The sequence below is a fragment of the Scyliorhinus torazame genome, chromosome 12 (genome assembly GCF_047496885.1).
Source record: "Scyliorhinus torazame isolate Kashiwa2021f chromosome 12, sScyTor2.1, whole genome shotgun sequence".
NCBI lineage: Eukaryota > Metazoa > Chordata > Chondrichthyes > Carcharhiniformes > Scyliorhinidae > Scyliorhinus > Scyliorhinus torazame.
Genome location: NC_092718.1, coordinates 184,001,291 through 184,015,857, shown reverse-complemented (window position 1 = coordinate 184,015,857; position 14,567 = coordinate 184,001,291). Strand labels below are relative to the sequence as shown.

Genomic DNA, 14,567 nt, shown 5'->3' with positions numbered 1-14,567 from the left:
CAGGGTGGAGAGGTTGATCTCCACCCTAACAGGATCCGCCTTCGGGCCATCAACAAGGCGAAGGCTACAACATCTGCCTCCGCGCCCGTTTCCAACCCCGGCTGGTCTGACATGGCCTCCCGAGGGCCCGGTTTCACGTGCACCACTTTGGAAATTACTCTAAACACCTCCTTCCAGTAATCCTCCAGCTTTGGACAGGACCAAAATATATGAACAAAACTCGAGAGAATACAGACCCAATTTTCCTAATCTCTCTTCATTGGACAATCCCAATGTCTGGTGAAACTTCATTGTACATCAGAATTGTGGCCTCCAGCAGCTGTCCGAGTGCCGGAAACCTCGGATGTCCCTGATTCCGTCTGCTGTGGACAAGATACCAGATTGTGCGCTGTACTCACTAGATTGTGACCCCCCGAGCCTGATGTAGAATGCGGTCCCACCGAGGTGTGTGTCTTTGCTCTGGGGGGTGTGGGTGAGCACCATCATGGGTCACCTGCTGTGGTGTCTTCTGGTTCCTCATCCGAGGTGTCATCAGGGCTGTAGATGAGAGACCTGCTTGTGGGTGCCCACGATAGCTTTCCAGTGGCACCTAATGAATGAGAGATAATTAGTGCACGTCGAGCGACTCTAAATTAGGACAAAGCACTCACAATATGCATGTCTGAGGGATGAGCTGGTTGTGCATCACCTGCCTTACCTTTGCCACAGGCATCGTCAATGTCTGGTCAGTTCTCTGGCTCAGTTTTTGAACTGAGAAAGGACCTTGATTTCTGGCACCCCAACCCTGGGCCCTCTCCCTGTTGCTGAAGGTGAACTTGTCCAACACAAAGACAGACGGAGAGAGCGTGAGCAAAACATAGGCCAGGACAAGGCAGATGTCATGTGGCATGTGTGGGTGGTGAGTGGAGCCACGGATATGATAGGTGTTCAAGTGCCAGAGGAGAGAAGGCCAGATGGAGATGTGAGGGTGTGTAAGAGTGAGTGCTGATGTCAATTCAGCTGGCAGTGTGTGAGGTCAATGTGAATGTGCGATAGACTTGTGAGTGTGTCATTTGAGTGTGATGAGATGGTTGGTTTAGCCTAGCGGCATGGATGACATCCTTCATTCTCTTGCGTACTGACTTCCTGAACACTTCTGTGCCACATATTGCTGCCAATGTCTCCTTGGTGGACCTCCTGCGGCCAGAGCCAGGGTAAAGGACATCACGGCGGCCTTGACTGCATCCAGCAGGCTCTCCAGTGGGGCGTCAGTGAACTTGGGGACTGCCAGCTTCTTAGATTTTGGGGCCATGTCTTCAATGGTGCAGTCCCGGGCTGCCGACTGTGCACCGTTACATTTTAAATATGGTGCCCGGAGTGAGGAAGTAATGAACTCACAACAGGGTGGGCATATCGGAGGCTGCCCGCTCATGATCCAAAGCCTTTCCTGTGTGTGCATAATTAATGAGGCAGGAAGCTGATGATAGGGCGCGAAAACCCACCAGTATGGTCGGTAGGAAAAACATCGCTTTTCCAATAATGCAATTGCGGGGGGGGGGGGGGGGGGGGGGAGTCCACCCAGTAAGTGGGTAAGAATATGGCTGTTGGAATATAATGTGGAAAAAAATATGAGGTTGTCCACTTTGGTAGGAGGAACGGATGTGCAGAGTATTTCTTGAATAACGAGAGATTAGAAAGTGTATAAGCACTAAGAGACCTAAGTGGTCCTCATCACCAAAGTCACTGAAGGCTAACATGCAGATGCAGCAAGCACTTAGGAAGGCTAATGGTGTACAAGTCTTTATCGCAAGAGGATTTTTAATACAAGAGTAGCAAAGTCTTGCTTCAATTACATAGAGCCTTGGGTAGGCCGCACCTGGAATACTGTGTTCAGTTTTGGTCCTCTTACCTGAGGAAGATATTATTGTCATAGAAGAAGTGCAATGAAGTTTCACCAGACGTGTTCTGGGGATGGTGGGATTGTCCGATGAAGAGAGATTAGGAAAACTGTATTCTCTAGAGTTTCAAAGAATGAGAGGTGATCTCATTGAAGCCTACAAATACTTAGGGAGAGACAGGGTAGATGTAGGTAAGATGCTTCCCTGGTTGGAGAGACCTGGACCAGGGGTCACAATTTCAAAATAAGGCAGAAGCCACTTAAGGACCATAGAATTTACAGTGCAGAAGGAGGCCATTCGGCCCATCGAGTCTGCACCGGCTCTTGGAAAGAGAGCACCCTACCCAAGCCCACACCTCCACCCTATCCCCATAACCCAGTAACCCCACCCAACACTAAGGGCAATTTTGGACACTAAGGACAATTTAACATGGCCTATCCACCTAACCTGCACATCTTTGGACTGTGGGAGGAAACCGGAGCACCCGGAGGAAACCCACGCGCACACGGGGAGGACGTGCAGACTCCGCACAGACAGTGACCCAAGCCGGAATCGAACCTGAGACCCTGGAGCTGTGAAGCAATTGTGCTATCCACTATGCTACCGTGCTGCCCCCGTGCCATCGGCGACCAAGATTGATGTTTTTTTTACTCAGAGCGTTGTGAATCTTTGGAATTATCTACCCCAGCGGGCTGTGAAAATTCAGGTTGAGTCTATTTAAAGCCGAGATTGACATTTCTAAATAGCAATGACCTAAAGTGATATGGTGATAGTGTGGGGGGAAAGGACTGGATGATCTGCAATAATTGTATTGAATAGCAGAGCGGGTTTGATGGGCTGATTGGCCTACTCCTGCTCCTATATTCATATGTTATGCCATGACTGAAGGACAAGGGGACAGGGATAGAAAACTAGAAAATGGCAAGTTCAGACGGGTAACATAGAACATAGCACATACATTGCAGAAGGAGGCCATTCGGCCGATCGAATCTGCACCGACCCACTTAAACCCTCACTTCCACTCTATCCCCGTTACCCAATAACCCCTCCTAACCTTTTTTTGGTCACTAAGGGCAATTTATCAAGGCCAATCCACCTAACCTGCACGACTTTGAACTGTGGGAGGAAACCAGAGCACCCGGAGGAAACCCACGCAGACACGGGAGAACGTGCAGACTCCACACAGACAGTGACCCAGCAGGGAATTGAACCTGGGACCCTGGCGCTGTGAAGCCACAGTGCTAATTGTCATAATATACACATCAGTATATGATGGTGCAGAGACACACGCTGACTGACACACTGCAAGACCAATCAACACACACAACACAGCAGCCAATCACCAGTTAGGGCACGGTCGCTATAAAGACAGAGGGCACTAGTTTTCCCGCTCATTCGGGATGCAGCCTCTGAGAGAGACAGAGCCCGCAGGCAGTAGCACAAACATCCACCATGTGCTAGCAGTATAGGCTGGTCAGGTTAGGCATAAGTCTTCAGTCAATCTAACATAGTGTCAACCCACAGTGAAAGTATGTTTAACAGCTCTTAGTTAAATAAAATAGAGTTGTACTATTACAAGTTTTGGTAGCCTGTCTATGTTACTGTTAAGGTAAACGCAGTCTCCACAGATCCAGAGTACCCAACACATCATGGTACCAGTATGTGATGTTAGAGTTTAATAGGCCTACCTTCAAGTGATCTGCCTTTGACCAGCAATCAGCCACCCGGTAGTATGGACAGCGTCCGCCCTCCCCCGCCACTCTGCAGCATCGGCAACCTCGGTACGAACTGGAAACAACGATTCCAGCTATACCTCGAAGCTACAGACCTGGAAGCTGTTTCAGACGCCAGGGAGATTGCTTTCTTCCTTTCCACGGCTGGGGACCACGCCAGCCATATCCTCAACTCTCTCACTTTCGCTGAAGGTGAAGACATGTCCAAGTTCAAGACAGCCCTGCTCAAATTCTACAGTCACTGTGACATCGAGGTAAATGAAAGTTTTGAGCGCTATGTCTTTCAACAGCGTCTGCAGGGTAAGGATGAACCTTTTCAATATTTCCTCAACCACCTTCGCATCTCGCGCAGTCCTGTAATTGATCCGTGACCAGATTGTTTTCGGTGTGCAATCGGACCCCCTACGCCAGCAGCTCCTCAAGGTTAAACAGCTCACCCTTGCGATAACCATTGAGACCTGCGTTCTGCATGAACACGCCACTAACCGATACTCGCACATTCAAGCGGCTGAAACGGCGCGGCAAGGTCCCCACGAGGCAGAGCGGGTGCAAGCCATTAAACAACTCCAGGACCCAAGCCTGGATGAGGGCGACCATTTTGCGTGCTTTTCGCGGGCTCCCGCGCATGCACGCACTGACAGAGGGGACAGCGAGGCCGAAGACCGCACTGCGCAGGTGCGCACTGTGTACGACCGCACCGCGCATGCGCGGTGGCGTACCGAACGTTCTGACGTCACGACGTGCGGCAACTGTGGCTCCGCCCACTTAAAGCGGTAATGTCCTGCAAAATCCCGACGCTGTCTCCAATGTGGCAAACCTGGCCACTATGCAGCCCTATGCAGGTCTGCTCAACCTACTACCTCTCGTCGCTCTAACCAGCCACGCAGGGATGTCCAAACCATCCAGCCACCGGTCACCGATTCCGACTCCGACTTGATTCCGGACCTTGACACCGAGGACTCTGAAGCACCATGTTGGGTGGGTATCATCACCAAACACAAGATGCTCCAGAAGACAAAAGCCAAGTCTCTCCCAATATTCAGCATTGATCCGGACGACGAGTGGTGTGCCACCCTCACGGTCAACCGATCCCGCATCCGATTCCGCCTGGACACCGGCGCTTCAGCCAACCTCATTACGCGGTCTGACCTCGAAAGCCTCCATGTCAAGCCTACTATTCTGCCATCCACCTACCAGTTTCTGAACTAGAATGGTAATGTCATTGCTGCCAGTGGCTCTTGCCAGCTTGAAGTGTTGCACTGGTCATTAAAGGCTAACCTGCCATTCGAAATAGTGGGATCCACTAAAGCCTCCCGGCTTGGTGCTCAGGCGTGCAAACTTCTAAACCTTGTCCGAAGGGTTCACTCCCTGTCACCCGCTGACGCTTCCGCATCTCAGGACGCTGACTTTCGGACACAGCTGAACGCCATCATCCCCGATACCACGGTGTATTCGAGGGCATGGGCACCCTCCCATACACTTATAAAATCTTGTTGAAACCAAATGCCACGCCTGTGGTGCATGCACCTCGCAGGGTAGAGCACCTCTCAAGGACCGCCTCAAGCAGCAGCTGCAGGACCTCCAGGACCAGGGCGTAATTTCGAAAGTTACAGAACCGACTGACTGGGTCAGCTCTATGGTGTGCGTGAAAAAAACATCTGTCGAATTACGCTTATGTATTGATCCCAAGGACCTCAACCGCAATATTATGAGAGAACACTATCCCATTCCAAAGCGCGAAGAACTCACCTGCGAGATGGCTCGCGCCAAATTTTTCACCAAGCTAGACGCATCCAAGGGGTTCTGGCAGATCCAACTCGACGCATCCAGTCGGAAGCTCTGCACCTTTAACACCCCATTTGGCCAGTATTGCTACAGCTGGATGCCGTTTGGCATCATCTCTGCATCGGAAATGTTCCACAGAATAATGGAGCAGATGATGGAAGGTATCGAAGGGGTTCGCATATATGTGGACGACATCATCGTCTGGTCTACCGCCCCGCAGGAGCACATTGATCGCCTCCAACGCGTCTTCCGACGAATCCATGAGCATGGCCTCCGCCTCAACAGGGCCAAATGCTCCTTTGGTCAAACAGAACTTAAGTTCCTCGGGGACCACATCTCCCAATTGGGTGTGCAGCCGGATGCGGACAAGGTAGCTGCCATCACAGCTATGAAAACACCGCTTCCTGGGCATGGTCAATTTCCTGGGGAAATTCATCCCTAACCTCGCCTCCCACACCACGGCTCTCAGGAACCTGGTTAAGAAGACAACCGAGTTCCAATGGCACCCCGCCCACGAACAAGAATGGCGGAAACTCAGGGCGAAGCTGACCAAGGCCCCGATGTTGGCATTTTTCGATCCGGCCAAAGAAACAAAGATCTCCACGGATGCCAGTCAGTCCGGCATTGGAGCAGTGCTCCTTCAACGTGACGAGTCCTCCTCATGGGCTCCTGTCGCATACGCGTCATGTGCAATGACGCCCACCGAACAGCGCTATGCGCAAATTGAAAAAGAGTGCCTGGGTCTGCTTACCGGAGTCGTCAAATTCCATGACTATGTTTATGGACTCCCAAAGTTCACAGCTGAGACAGACCACAGGCCACTGGTCAATATCATTCAAAAAGACCTCAACAACATGACGCCGCGCCTGCAGCGCATTCTCCTTAAACTCAGGCGGTCCGACTTCGAACTCGACTACACCCCGGGTAAGGAGCTCATCGTCGCCGATGCGCTTTCCCGATCTGTCACCACACCCTGCGACCCAGCGGGCTCCGTGTGCCAAACTGATGCTCAGGTGGCATTTGCCGCATCCAATCTGCCCGCCACGGACGAACGACTCATCCATATTTGTCGTGAGATGGCCAACGATCCCCTGCTCCAACGTGTCATGCGCCACCTGACAGACGGGTGGCTCAAGGGCCAATGCCCTCAATTCTATAATACTAAAGATCACCTGGCGGTGGTAGATGGAATTCTACTAAAGCTGGACAGGATCGTCATTCCGCACAGCATGCGGAACCTCGTCCTTGAGCAGCTCCATGAGGGCCACCTGGGAGTGGAGAAATGCCACCGATGGGCCCGTGAGGCAGTGTACTGGCCTGGGATCAATGCGGACATTGCCAACATCGTTCTTAACTTCCCAACATGCCAACATTTCCAGCCTGCTCAGCCAAGGGAGACCTTGCAACCCCAAGAGTTGGTCACATCCCCCTGGACCAAAGTGGGCATCGACCTGTTCCATGCACTTGGCCGGGACTACGTCCTCATGGTGGACTATTTCTCAAACTACCCGGAGGTAGTTAGGCTACACGACCTCACCTCAACTGCGGTCATTTGGGCGTGCAAGGAAACCTTCGCTCGCCATGGCATTCTGCTCACGGTCATGTCTGACAATGGCCCGTGTTTTGCCAGTCAGGATTGGTCCAATTTTGCCAAACGATACAACTTCACACATGTCACGTCCAGTTCCCATTACCCCCATTCCAATGGCAAAGCTGAAAAGGGGGTGCACATTGTCAAACGACTCCTGTGCAAGGCGGCCGATGCAGAATCCAATTTTTACCTTGCCCTGCTTGCTTACAGATCAGCTCCATTGTCCACCGGCCTGTCACCGGCTCAATTGTTGATGAATCGCACGCTGCGGACGATGTTGCCGGCCATTCATGTCCCGGACTTGGACAACCTTCTGGTCCTTCGTCGAATGCAGTTGTCTCGGGCCCAACACAAATCGGCGTACGACGCCCGCGCCTCGGATCTCCCTGCTCTGGCTCCTGATGACAAGGTCCGTGTCCAACTTCCCGATGGTGGTTGGTCCACCACCACTGTGGTGCTCAGACAAGTGGCCCCCAGGTCATTTTGGTTCGTCTCCAAGACGGCTCTCTTCTTCACCGAAATAGGCGGGCACTACGACTCCTTCCTCGCTCATCACCAGATCATCATGTCCTGCCCCACCGTCACGACGAACCCGTCACGGACTTTGCAGATCTCACTTTCGCTCTGCCACCCTCTGAGTCTGACACAGTCCCGCCCGTTCCAGAACAGGCGGCCCCTGACCAACCTTGAGGCGGTCAACCAGAATTCGGCACCCACCTCAGAGACCGAATTTATGAACTGCCTGAATTCATGGACTCTTTGAACTCATGAACTGATTGTTTCGTTACCCTGTTTGATTAACTCACTGGTTTGGACATACTGTTGTTCTAGCTATATTTTGTGTTACATACTGTCCATCTGCACTAGACACCTTCCAATGTAAATATCTTAGAGTTTCTGTACATAGTCCTGTAAATATGCTCGCATGTGCCACACATAGTTAGGAACATTCGCATACTGCATTATTTATTGCCACAAACACACATTCTTTTTAGAAAAGTGGGCATGTCATTATATACACATCAGTATATGATGGTGCAGAGACACACACTGACTGACACACTGCAAGACCAATCAACACACACAACACAGCAGCCAATCACCAGTTAGGGCACGGTCACTATAAGACAGAGGACACTAGTTTTCCCGCTCATTCGGGATGCAGCCTCTGAGAGAGACAGAGCCCGCAGTCAGTAGCACAAACATCCACCATGTGCGGGCAGTATAGGCTGGTCAGGTTAGGAAATCTTCAGTCAATCTAACATAGTGTCGACCCACAGTGCAAGTATGTTTAACAGCTCTTAGTTAAATAAAATAGAGTTGTACTATTACAGGTGTTGGTAGCCTGTCTATGTTACTGCTAAGGTAAACGCAGTCTCCACAGATCCAGAGTACCCAACACATCACTAATCACTTGTGCTACCGTGCTAACCTAACAAATCTGAAATTAATTACAAAGCAGTTAAACAATGTAATGGACCGGATCAAAGCTTTCTCTGAAGGAGAAGTCAAATGGCATCCCTCATTTGTACTTCTCTTTGTGATCGTTCAGATTATGAGAAAGCCCATAAAATGATTATCATTTGATTAAGGAAATAATGAGCCACTGTAGCTTCTTTATTTTTAATACCCCAGTACTTCTTTGCCCTGCATCCTGTAAGTTTCTTAAGTCCAGGCTTTGTGTCATCTCATTGCTACTTCCTAATGTATCTGATCTCTCCTCTCGACTCTTTTCAGCCTGCGCTATGGATCTTAGCACTTCAGCATAGTCAACAGTTTGGTTTCTTTATCTTAAAACTTGTCTATTAAATCAAAACTCCCTCGGTGCCAATTTTCTTCTGCTGGACATTAGACATTTTCCTTGAGCAATAGGTATTCTCAAGGTTGCATACACTCTGATCTATGGATATTCCCTGAGCAATTAATGTTCCCTGGTCAATAAACACTCTCTCTGGACGACAAACACTCTCTCGGCAATAGACGTTCCCCAAGCAACTTAAGCAATAGGCCAGAGAGCATCAAAATTAAGAACATCGTAAATAGGAGCAGTTGTGGACCATACATCACCTCAAGTTTGCTCTGCCACTCCATACATTCATAGCTAATCTTCAGCCTTAATTCCACTTTCCCACCTGCTCCCCAAATCCCTTGATTCCATGAGAGACCAAAAGTCTACCTATTTCAATCTTTAATATATTCAACAATGGGGAATCTCAAAAATGACTAAGTGCCATAACTCTGTGGGTCGAGGATGGATGGTGGAGCAGGCTCGAAGGGCCAGATGCTCTATTCCTGCTCCTAGTTCTTATGTTCTTATGTTCTGTGCTGAATGACTCTATGGGAACACCACCATCGGCAGGTTTCCCCGCTAGCCACTCATCAGCCTGACTTGCAAATATATCACCATTCTTTCATTGTCACTGGGTCAAATTCCTGGAACTCCCTCCCTAATAGCACTGTGGGCTTGCCTACACCACATGGACAGCAATGGTTCAAGAAAGCAGTTCACCACCAAATTCTCAAGGGCATTCAGGGATGGGCAATAAATGCTAACCTAGACAGTGATGCCCACATCCCATGAATGAATATTTCAAAAATTCTAAACCAGGGCGGGATTCACCGACCCCCCCCGCCGGGCCGGAGAATCGCCGGGGGGGGGGGGTGCGTGAATCCCGCCCCGACGCCGGCTGCCGGATTCTCTGGCGCCGGTTTTTCGGCGGGGGCGGGAATCGCTCCGCGCCAGTCGGGGGCCGTTGGCAGTGGGCCCCCCCCCCTGCCCCGGCGATTCTCCGGCCCGTGATGGGCCGAGTGGCCGCCCGTTTTCGGCCGGTCCCGCCGGCGTAAAATACACCAGGTCCGTACCGGCTGGACCTGGCTCTGCGGGCGGCCTGCGGGGTTCTCGGGGGGGGGGGGGCGCGGGGGGGATCTGGCTCCGGGGGGGGGCCCCCACGGTGGCCTGGCCCACGATCGGGGCCCACCGATCCACGGGCAGACCTGAGCTATGGGGGCACTCTTTCCATCTGTGCCGTCTGGTGTAACAGTCTTCCATGGCCGGCGCGGAGAAGAACCCCCCTGCACATGTGCTTGGATGACGCCAGCACACGCTGGTGTTCCCGCTTATGCGCCAACTCGTGCTGGCAGGCGGAGGGAGGACTTTCGGCACCGGTTGGCATGGCGCCAAGCCTTTTGCCGCCGGCTGGCGTGGCGCCAACTCTGCCGGCGCCAGCCTAGCCCCTGAAGGGGCGGAGGTGTTCATGCCACTCTTCGGCGCCGGTACGGCCTGCCCCGCCGGTTGGCGGAGAATCCCGCCCCTCCTCTTTCAATCTAGTACCAAACTTGTAAGATACAGATGTATCTTTCTATGGGCGCAATTTTATGGTCACAGTGCACCTGCAAAGCAGCTCGCCATCGCGCAGCATGGCTGATAGAAGCCAAGAGACCCCACTCCCGGGATCTACCCGGCTCGCAACTCCTCGCAAGATCTAAAGCGATCACGCGAGACTTTGCGATGCAAATCCTGCCCATTGTGGCTGTTACTTGTGTGGGTCTCCCAGGGGACTGGAGGCCCCAGGTGCATGCCTTTTGGGCAGGGAGGCACCCTGGCACTGCCATGTTGGCAGTGCCATCTGGATGTCAACCTGGAACTGCCAAGGTTCCCAGATGGCACTGCTAGCTGGGGTGAGCACTGCCAAGTTGGCATTTGTTTTGCATGGGTGTGATTGGGCTGGGAGTGTCCTGCACAGGTGTTGGGCGGGGTGCGGAGGGGGTGCAGGGACCCTCCCATAGTGCGTTGGGGCTTGGGGCTGTCGGGGGTCACTTTGGGGACTTCGGAGATCGGGATGCCATTTTTAAATGCCATCCCGATCTCTCGCTACACTGAGGAATTCCGGCGAGTGGAGCTCCTCAGTGTACAAAACGGGGTTAAAAGTGGCCTCGGCCGCACGTTCCCAGTTGAGGCCCCTTATCAAAGTCAAGTCACGGTTTATAACCTTGTGTGTTTCTCGGCACTGAGAGCGCCGGGAAACACGTGGCTAAACGTGCTCGCTATCGGCCTTTGTTCCCATTTAGTAAAATCGCGCCCTATACATCCGAACATACGAATTAGAACAGGAGGAGGCATTCGGCCCCTCCACCATTCAATAAAGTCATGGTTGATCTGATTGTGAGCTTATCACTGCTTTCCTGCCAACCTCCCTTTGACGTGTTTGTTAGTCAAGAATTTACCTACCCCTGCTTTAAAAATATTCACTGACCCTGGCTTCACCATTCTCTCGAGAATCTGGAGAAGAGAGTTGCATAGACTCACGACCCTCTGAGAGGAAATATTTCATCTCACCTCTCGTCTTAGATGGGAAACCCCTTATTTTTACGCTGTGTCCCCTAGTTCCTGCCTTTCCCATGCGGAGAGGATGCTGGAGTGTCGCTTACATCTCCTTCTGAATTTCCCGACCGCTCCCTAACATCTCCATCAGACCGCTTCCACAGGCTCAGCATCAGGCTGGGATCCAGCTGGGTCCTGGGATCCAGCAGACCTCCGACTGCTGTCTTGCCTGGGGATTCCCGCCTCCACCTGATCTCCTTCAGCAGCTGTGAGGTGCTCAGCAGAATGCGCCCCAGAAACCTGACCACTAACCTGTCCCACCGAGGTGTGTGGAGGATGGGGCGAACAGCTGTGCCGCAATTATTATGGTGGTATCCTCGGAGCTCTCCTCTGAGGTGGTCTCCTAGGTGGCTGGAGGGGGGACCACCCGGGGTTTGCTGAAGGACCTGTGGGAGAATGGTCATGTGGTCAGTGTGAGGGATGGGTCAGTCAGTAAGGCAATAACAATTAACATCTGAAAGGTCCTCCGGGTGGAGCCCGGTGGTTCCTCACCTCTGCGGGCATCCTCCATCCCCCGCGTTGGTGACCGCTCTGTCCTCGGCCACCCCAGTCACCTCCAGAGTCACTCCTCGAAGAGACATGGGAGGGAGGGTTTGGGATCGCACGGAGTGTCGGAGAATCACGCCCCTTGTCTACTTACTTTCCCACCTATCTTTGTGTCTGAGTGGTTTTTTCAATGGAACATGTTTTTTATTGAAAGTTGTGTAAATGTGTTGCTGGGTGTTTCAATATTCCCTGGGCATTGGGCCTAGGAAAACAGAACTTAACCAAAGAGTTAATTATTCTGAATTGGAAACTCTTCTGTTTGTAAATCTTCTCAAGTACTTGAATAATTTGTAAAGAAATTGCTCACAGCAGTATATTAATTATGCTTTCATTCCCTCACAGAGATACATTGGCCATCTCACTGACTAATGCGGCCACAAGTATCCTTTCTGGATTTGTTATTTTCTCTGCATTCGGATACATGTCCCACATGATTAATGTCTCCATCGATGATATTGCTGTAGATGGTAAGTGAATATAAACGTGCAAAAGGAGCTGGAATTGCCTGAGACTTGGAGCTGAAGCTTTATGCCTCGCGAGGTCGGGAATGGAGGGGGACGGGACCCCAAAATACCAGAGCCAGCCGGTGTGCCCATTTCCCAACCCTGTTCTTGACACCGGCCGTTTTTCCGATGCGGGTTCAGGTAGGCTGCCTGCTCCTTACCCAATTGGGTAACCAACTTGGCTCATTAAGAGTCCTGTTAACTTTCTGGGGTTGCCCAGTTAGTTTCCTGACATGATAACTGGCCGTTTGAATGCCGGGTGGGCGTGCAGTGACAGGCCAAGTGCTCCAGGCAGGCCTATATCTCCCTGCGTGGGCCTACAGTGGAAAGCCTCCTTTTGGAGGGATTCCTCCAGCCTGCCACCACAACAGTGGTCCAGCTGCTTCTTCTGTTCTTTGTTCAACCTTTAAACAAATTGGTGAGAGGGTGTATTCTTGTTGAAGCACTTTCTCAGTTACACCTACCTTTTATGGATGCTGCCCTGAAGTCGGAAGGCCTCGGATAGGCCTTTAAGAGACAACCCGCTGCTCTGGATTGGTCGGAGAATGCATCTCTGTGCCAATTAAGTCAGCTCCCTGGCCAAAAGCCAAGAGAGTCATTGTTTCTCCTCCTGGGGTGTGAATGGGGTCTGGATACAACAATCCTAAACCTGCTTCTCCCGCCTGAGTGAAAATGCAGGTCCTGAATTCTGGCCCCATGCCACCCCAACTCCCATATTATTACCTGCCATGGTTGTAGGGAGGGGGAATACTGCACAGACGCTACTCTTATTGCAGTACGAAAGGCATTAAAAATAAAAGTTCCAAGGTTACTGGCAAAATGGCTCAGCACCTTCAAATAACTAAGAAGGGCCGAGTTTGAACCCCAGTCTGTATTTAATAAGTTGATCTTGGGCAAGGCAGGAGAAATGCCGTAGTCACCCCCTCAGAGTTGGCGAGCAGGACCTCAGCTCCAGTTCCAGCGTACTATCCAGCAGTTCATGTATCTATGTGGATGTTGGGCAAGGAGAGGGCTTTGACTTCTTTACAGTCAAGTAGTTAGTCAACGTCCCAGTGTCTGGTTAAGAGTAATAGTTTTACGAAAAGTGTTGATAGAGTTGTGCCCAGCAAGATGTCAACACCTTCAATGTGAAAGCAGAGAAGAGGAGAAAATTGGTGAGAAGTAAAATTGCAGCAATTATTTGGGGCAAACAATTTCTTTCCTTATATCAGTCATTTTGTGCAGAATTAACACTGCAGTGCGTGATTTTTACAATGGTTCTTAACCTTGCAGGACCAGGATTGGTGTTTGTGGTTTACCCAGAAGCCTTTGTTACGATGCCGGTTTCTCCCCTGTGGGCGGTGCTCTTTTTCGTTATGCTGCTGTTTTTGGGGCTTGACAGTGAGGTAAGACTCAATGTAAAACACCGGCCGCTTCAGGTTACCGTGCTGATTTGAGGAGACACAACAGCTGCCACAGAGAATTGGCATTTATATCCAGGGTTATAATCCTGACACACGAGGAGGTGACAATCGCTAAGGAAGGAAAAAAAATCATCTGCGCTGTGACCAAATTCTCAATCCTTCAAGAAGCTCTGAAGGTTATCTGTCCAGTAGATAATATCGAAATGGCGTCAAGCTTTGGCCTACAATCCCGCAGCGATGTGACACTTCCTCAACATAATAACAATTCAGGCCATTGTCTCGTACACAGTGTCCCCCCACACTCCCCATCCCACCCCCAACCCCCAGCAGTCCCTGAGATTATGTAAGCACAGCAAAGTTACATTTGGAGTGGGAAAATTAATTATCTTCTCTCATCAACAGAAAATTCAAATATATCTGAAGTACTTCTGCCAAATATAAATTATAACTCCATGTAACTTCTCAAACAGATTATGCGTAATTTATTTTGATATCAAAGCATTATTGTGTTGTTTTACACGAAAACAAAATGCCAGTCATTGAGCTTTGTTTTGCCTTGTGGATCATAATGTAAATTAAACAGCTCAGCTGTCACCAGAACACTGGAGCGGCTCAAGAACTGGAAAAATATATTGAACAAATCATAAACAAGCAAGCAATCTTACATTGATTGTGACTGGATATTTACAAGAACATGTATCTTAACTAACTCAGCAAGAAGTCAAAGTAAGAAAAATGTAAAAATATG

General features: G+C 50.7%; 1 protein-coding gene across 2 annotated transcripts in view; it reads left to right on the top strand.

Moving 5' to 3' along the window:
• Nucleotides 1-14,567, top strand: part of LOC140386789 (sodium- and chloride-dependent GABA transporter 1) — a 177,249-nt gene that overhangs the window by 122,593 nt on the left and 40,089 nt on the right. For both annotated transcript variants that reach the window (XM_072469487.1, XM_072469488.1), the window contains exons 7-8: nucleotides 12,256-12,380; nucleotides 13,689-13,801. In XM_072469487.1, coding sequence (XP_072325588.1) covers nucleotides 12,256-12,380; nucleotides 13,689-13,801 — 238 coding nt within the window. The remainder of the gene's footprint in view (nucleotides 1-12,255; nucleotides 12,381-13,688; nucleotides 13,802-14,567) is intronic.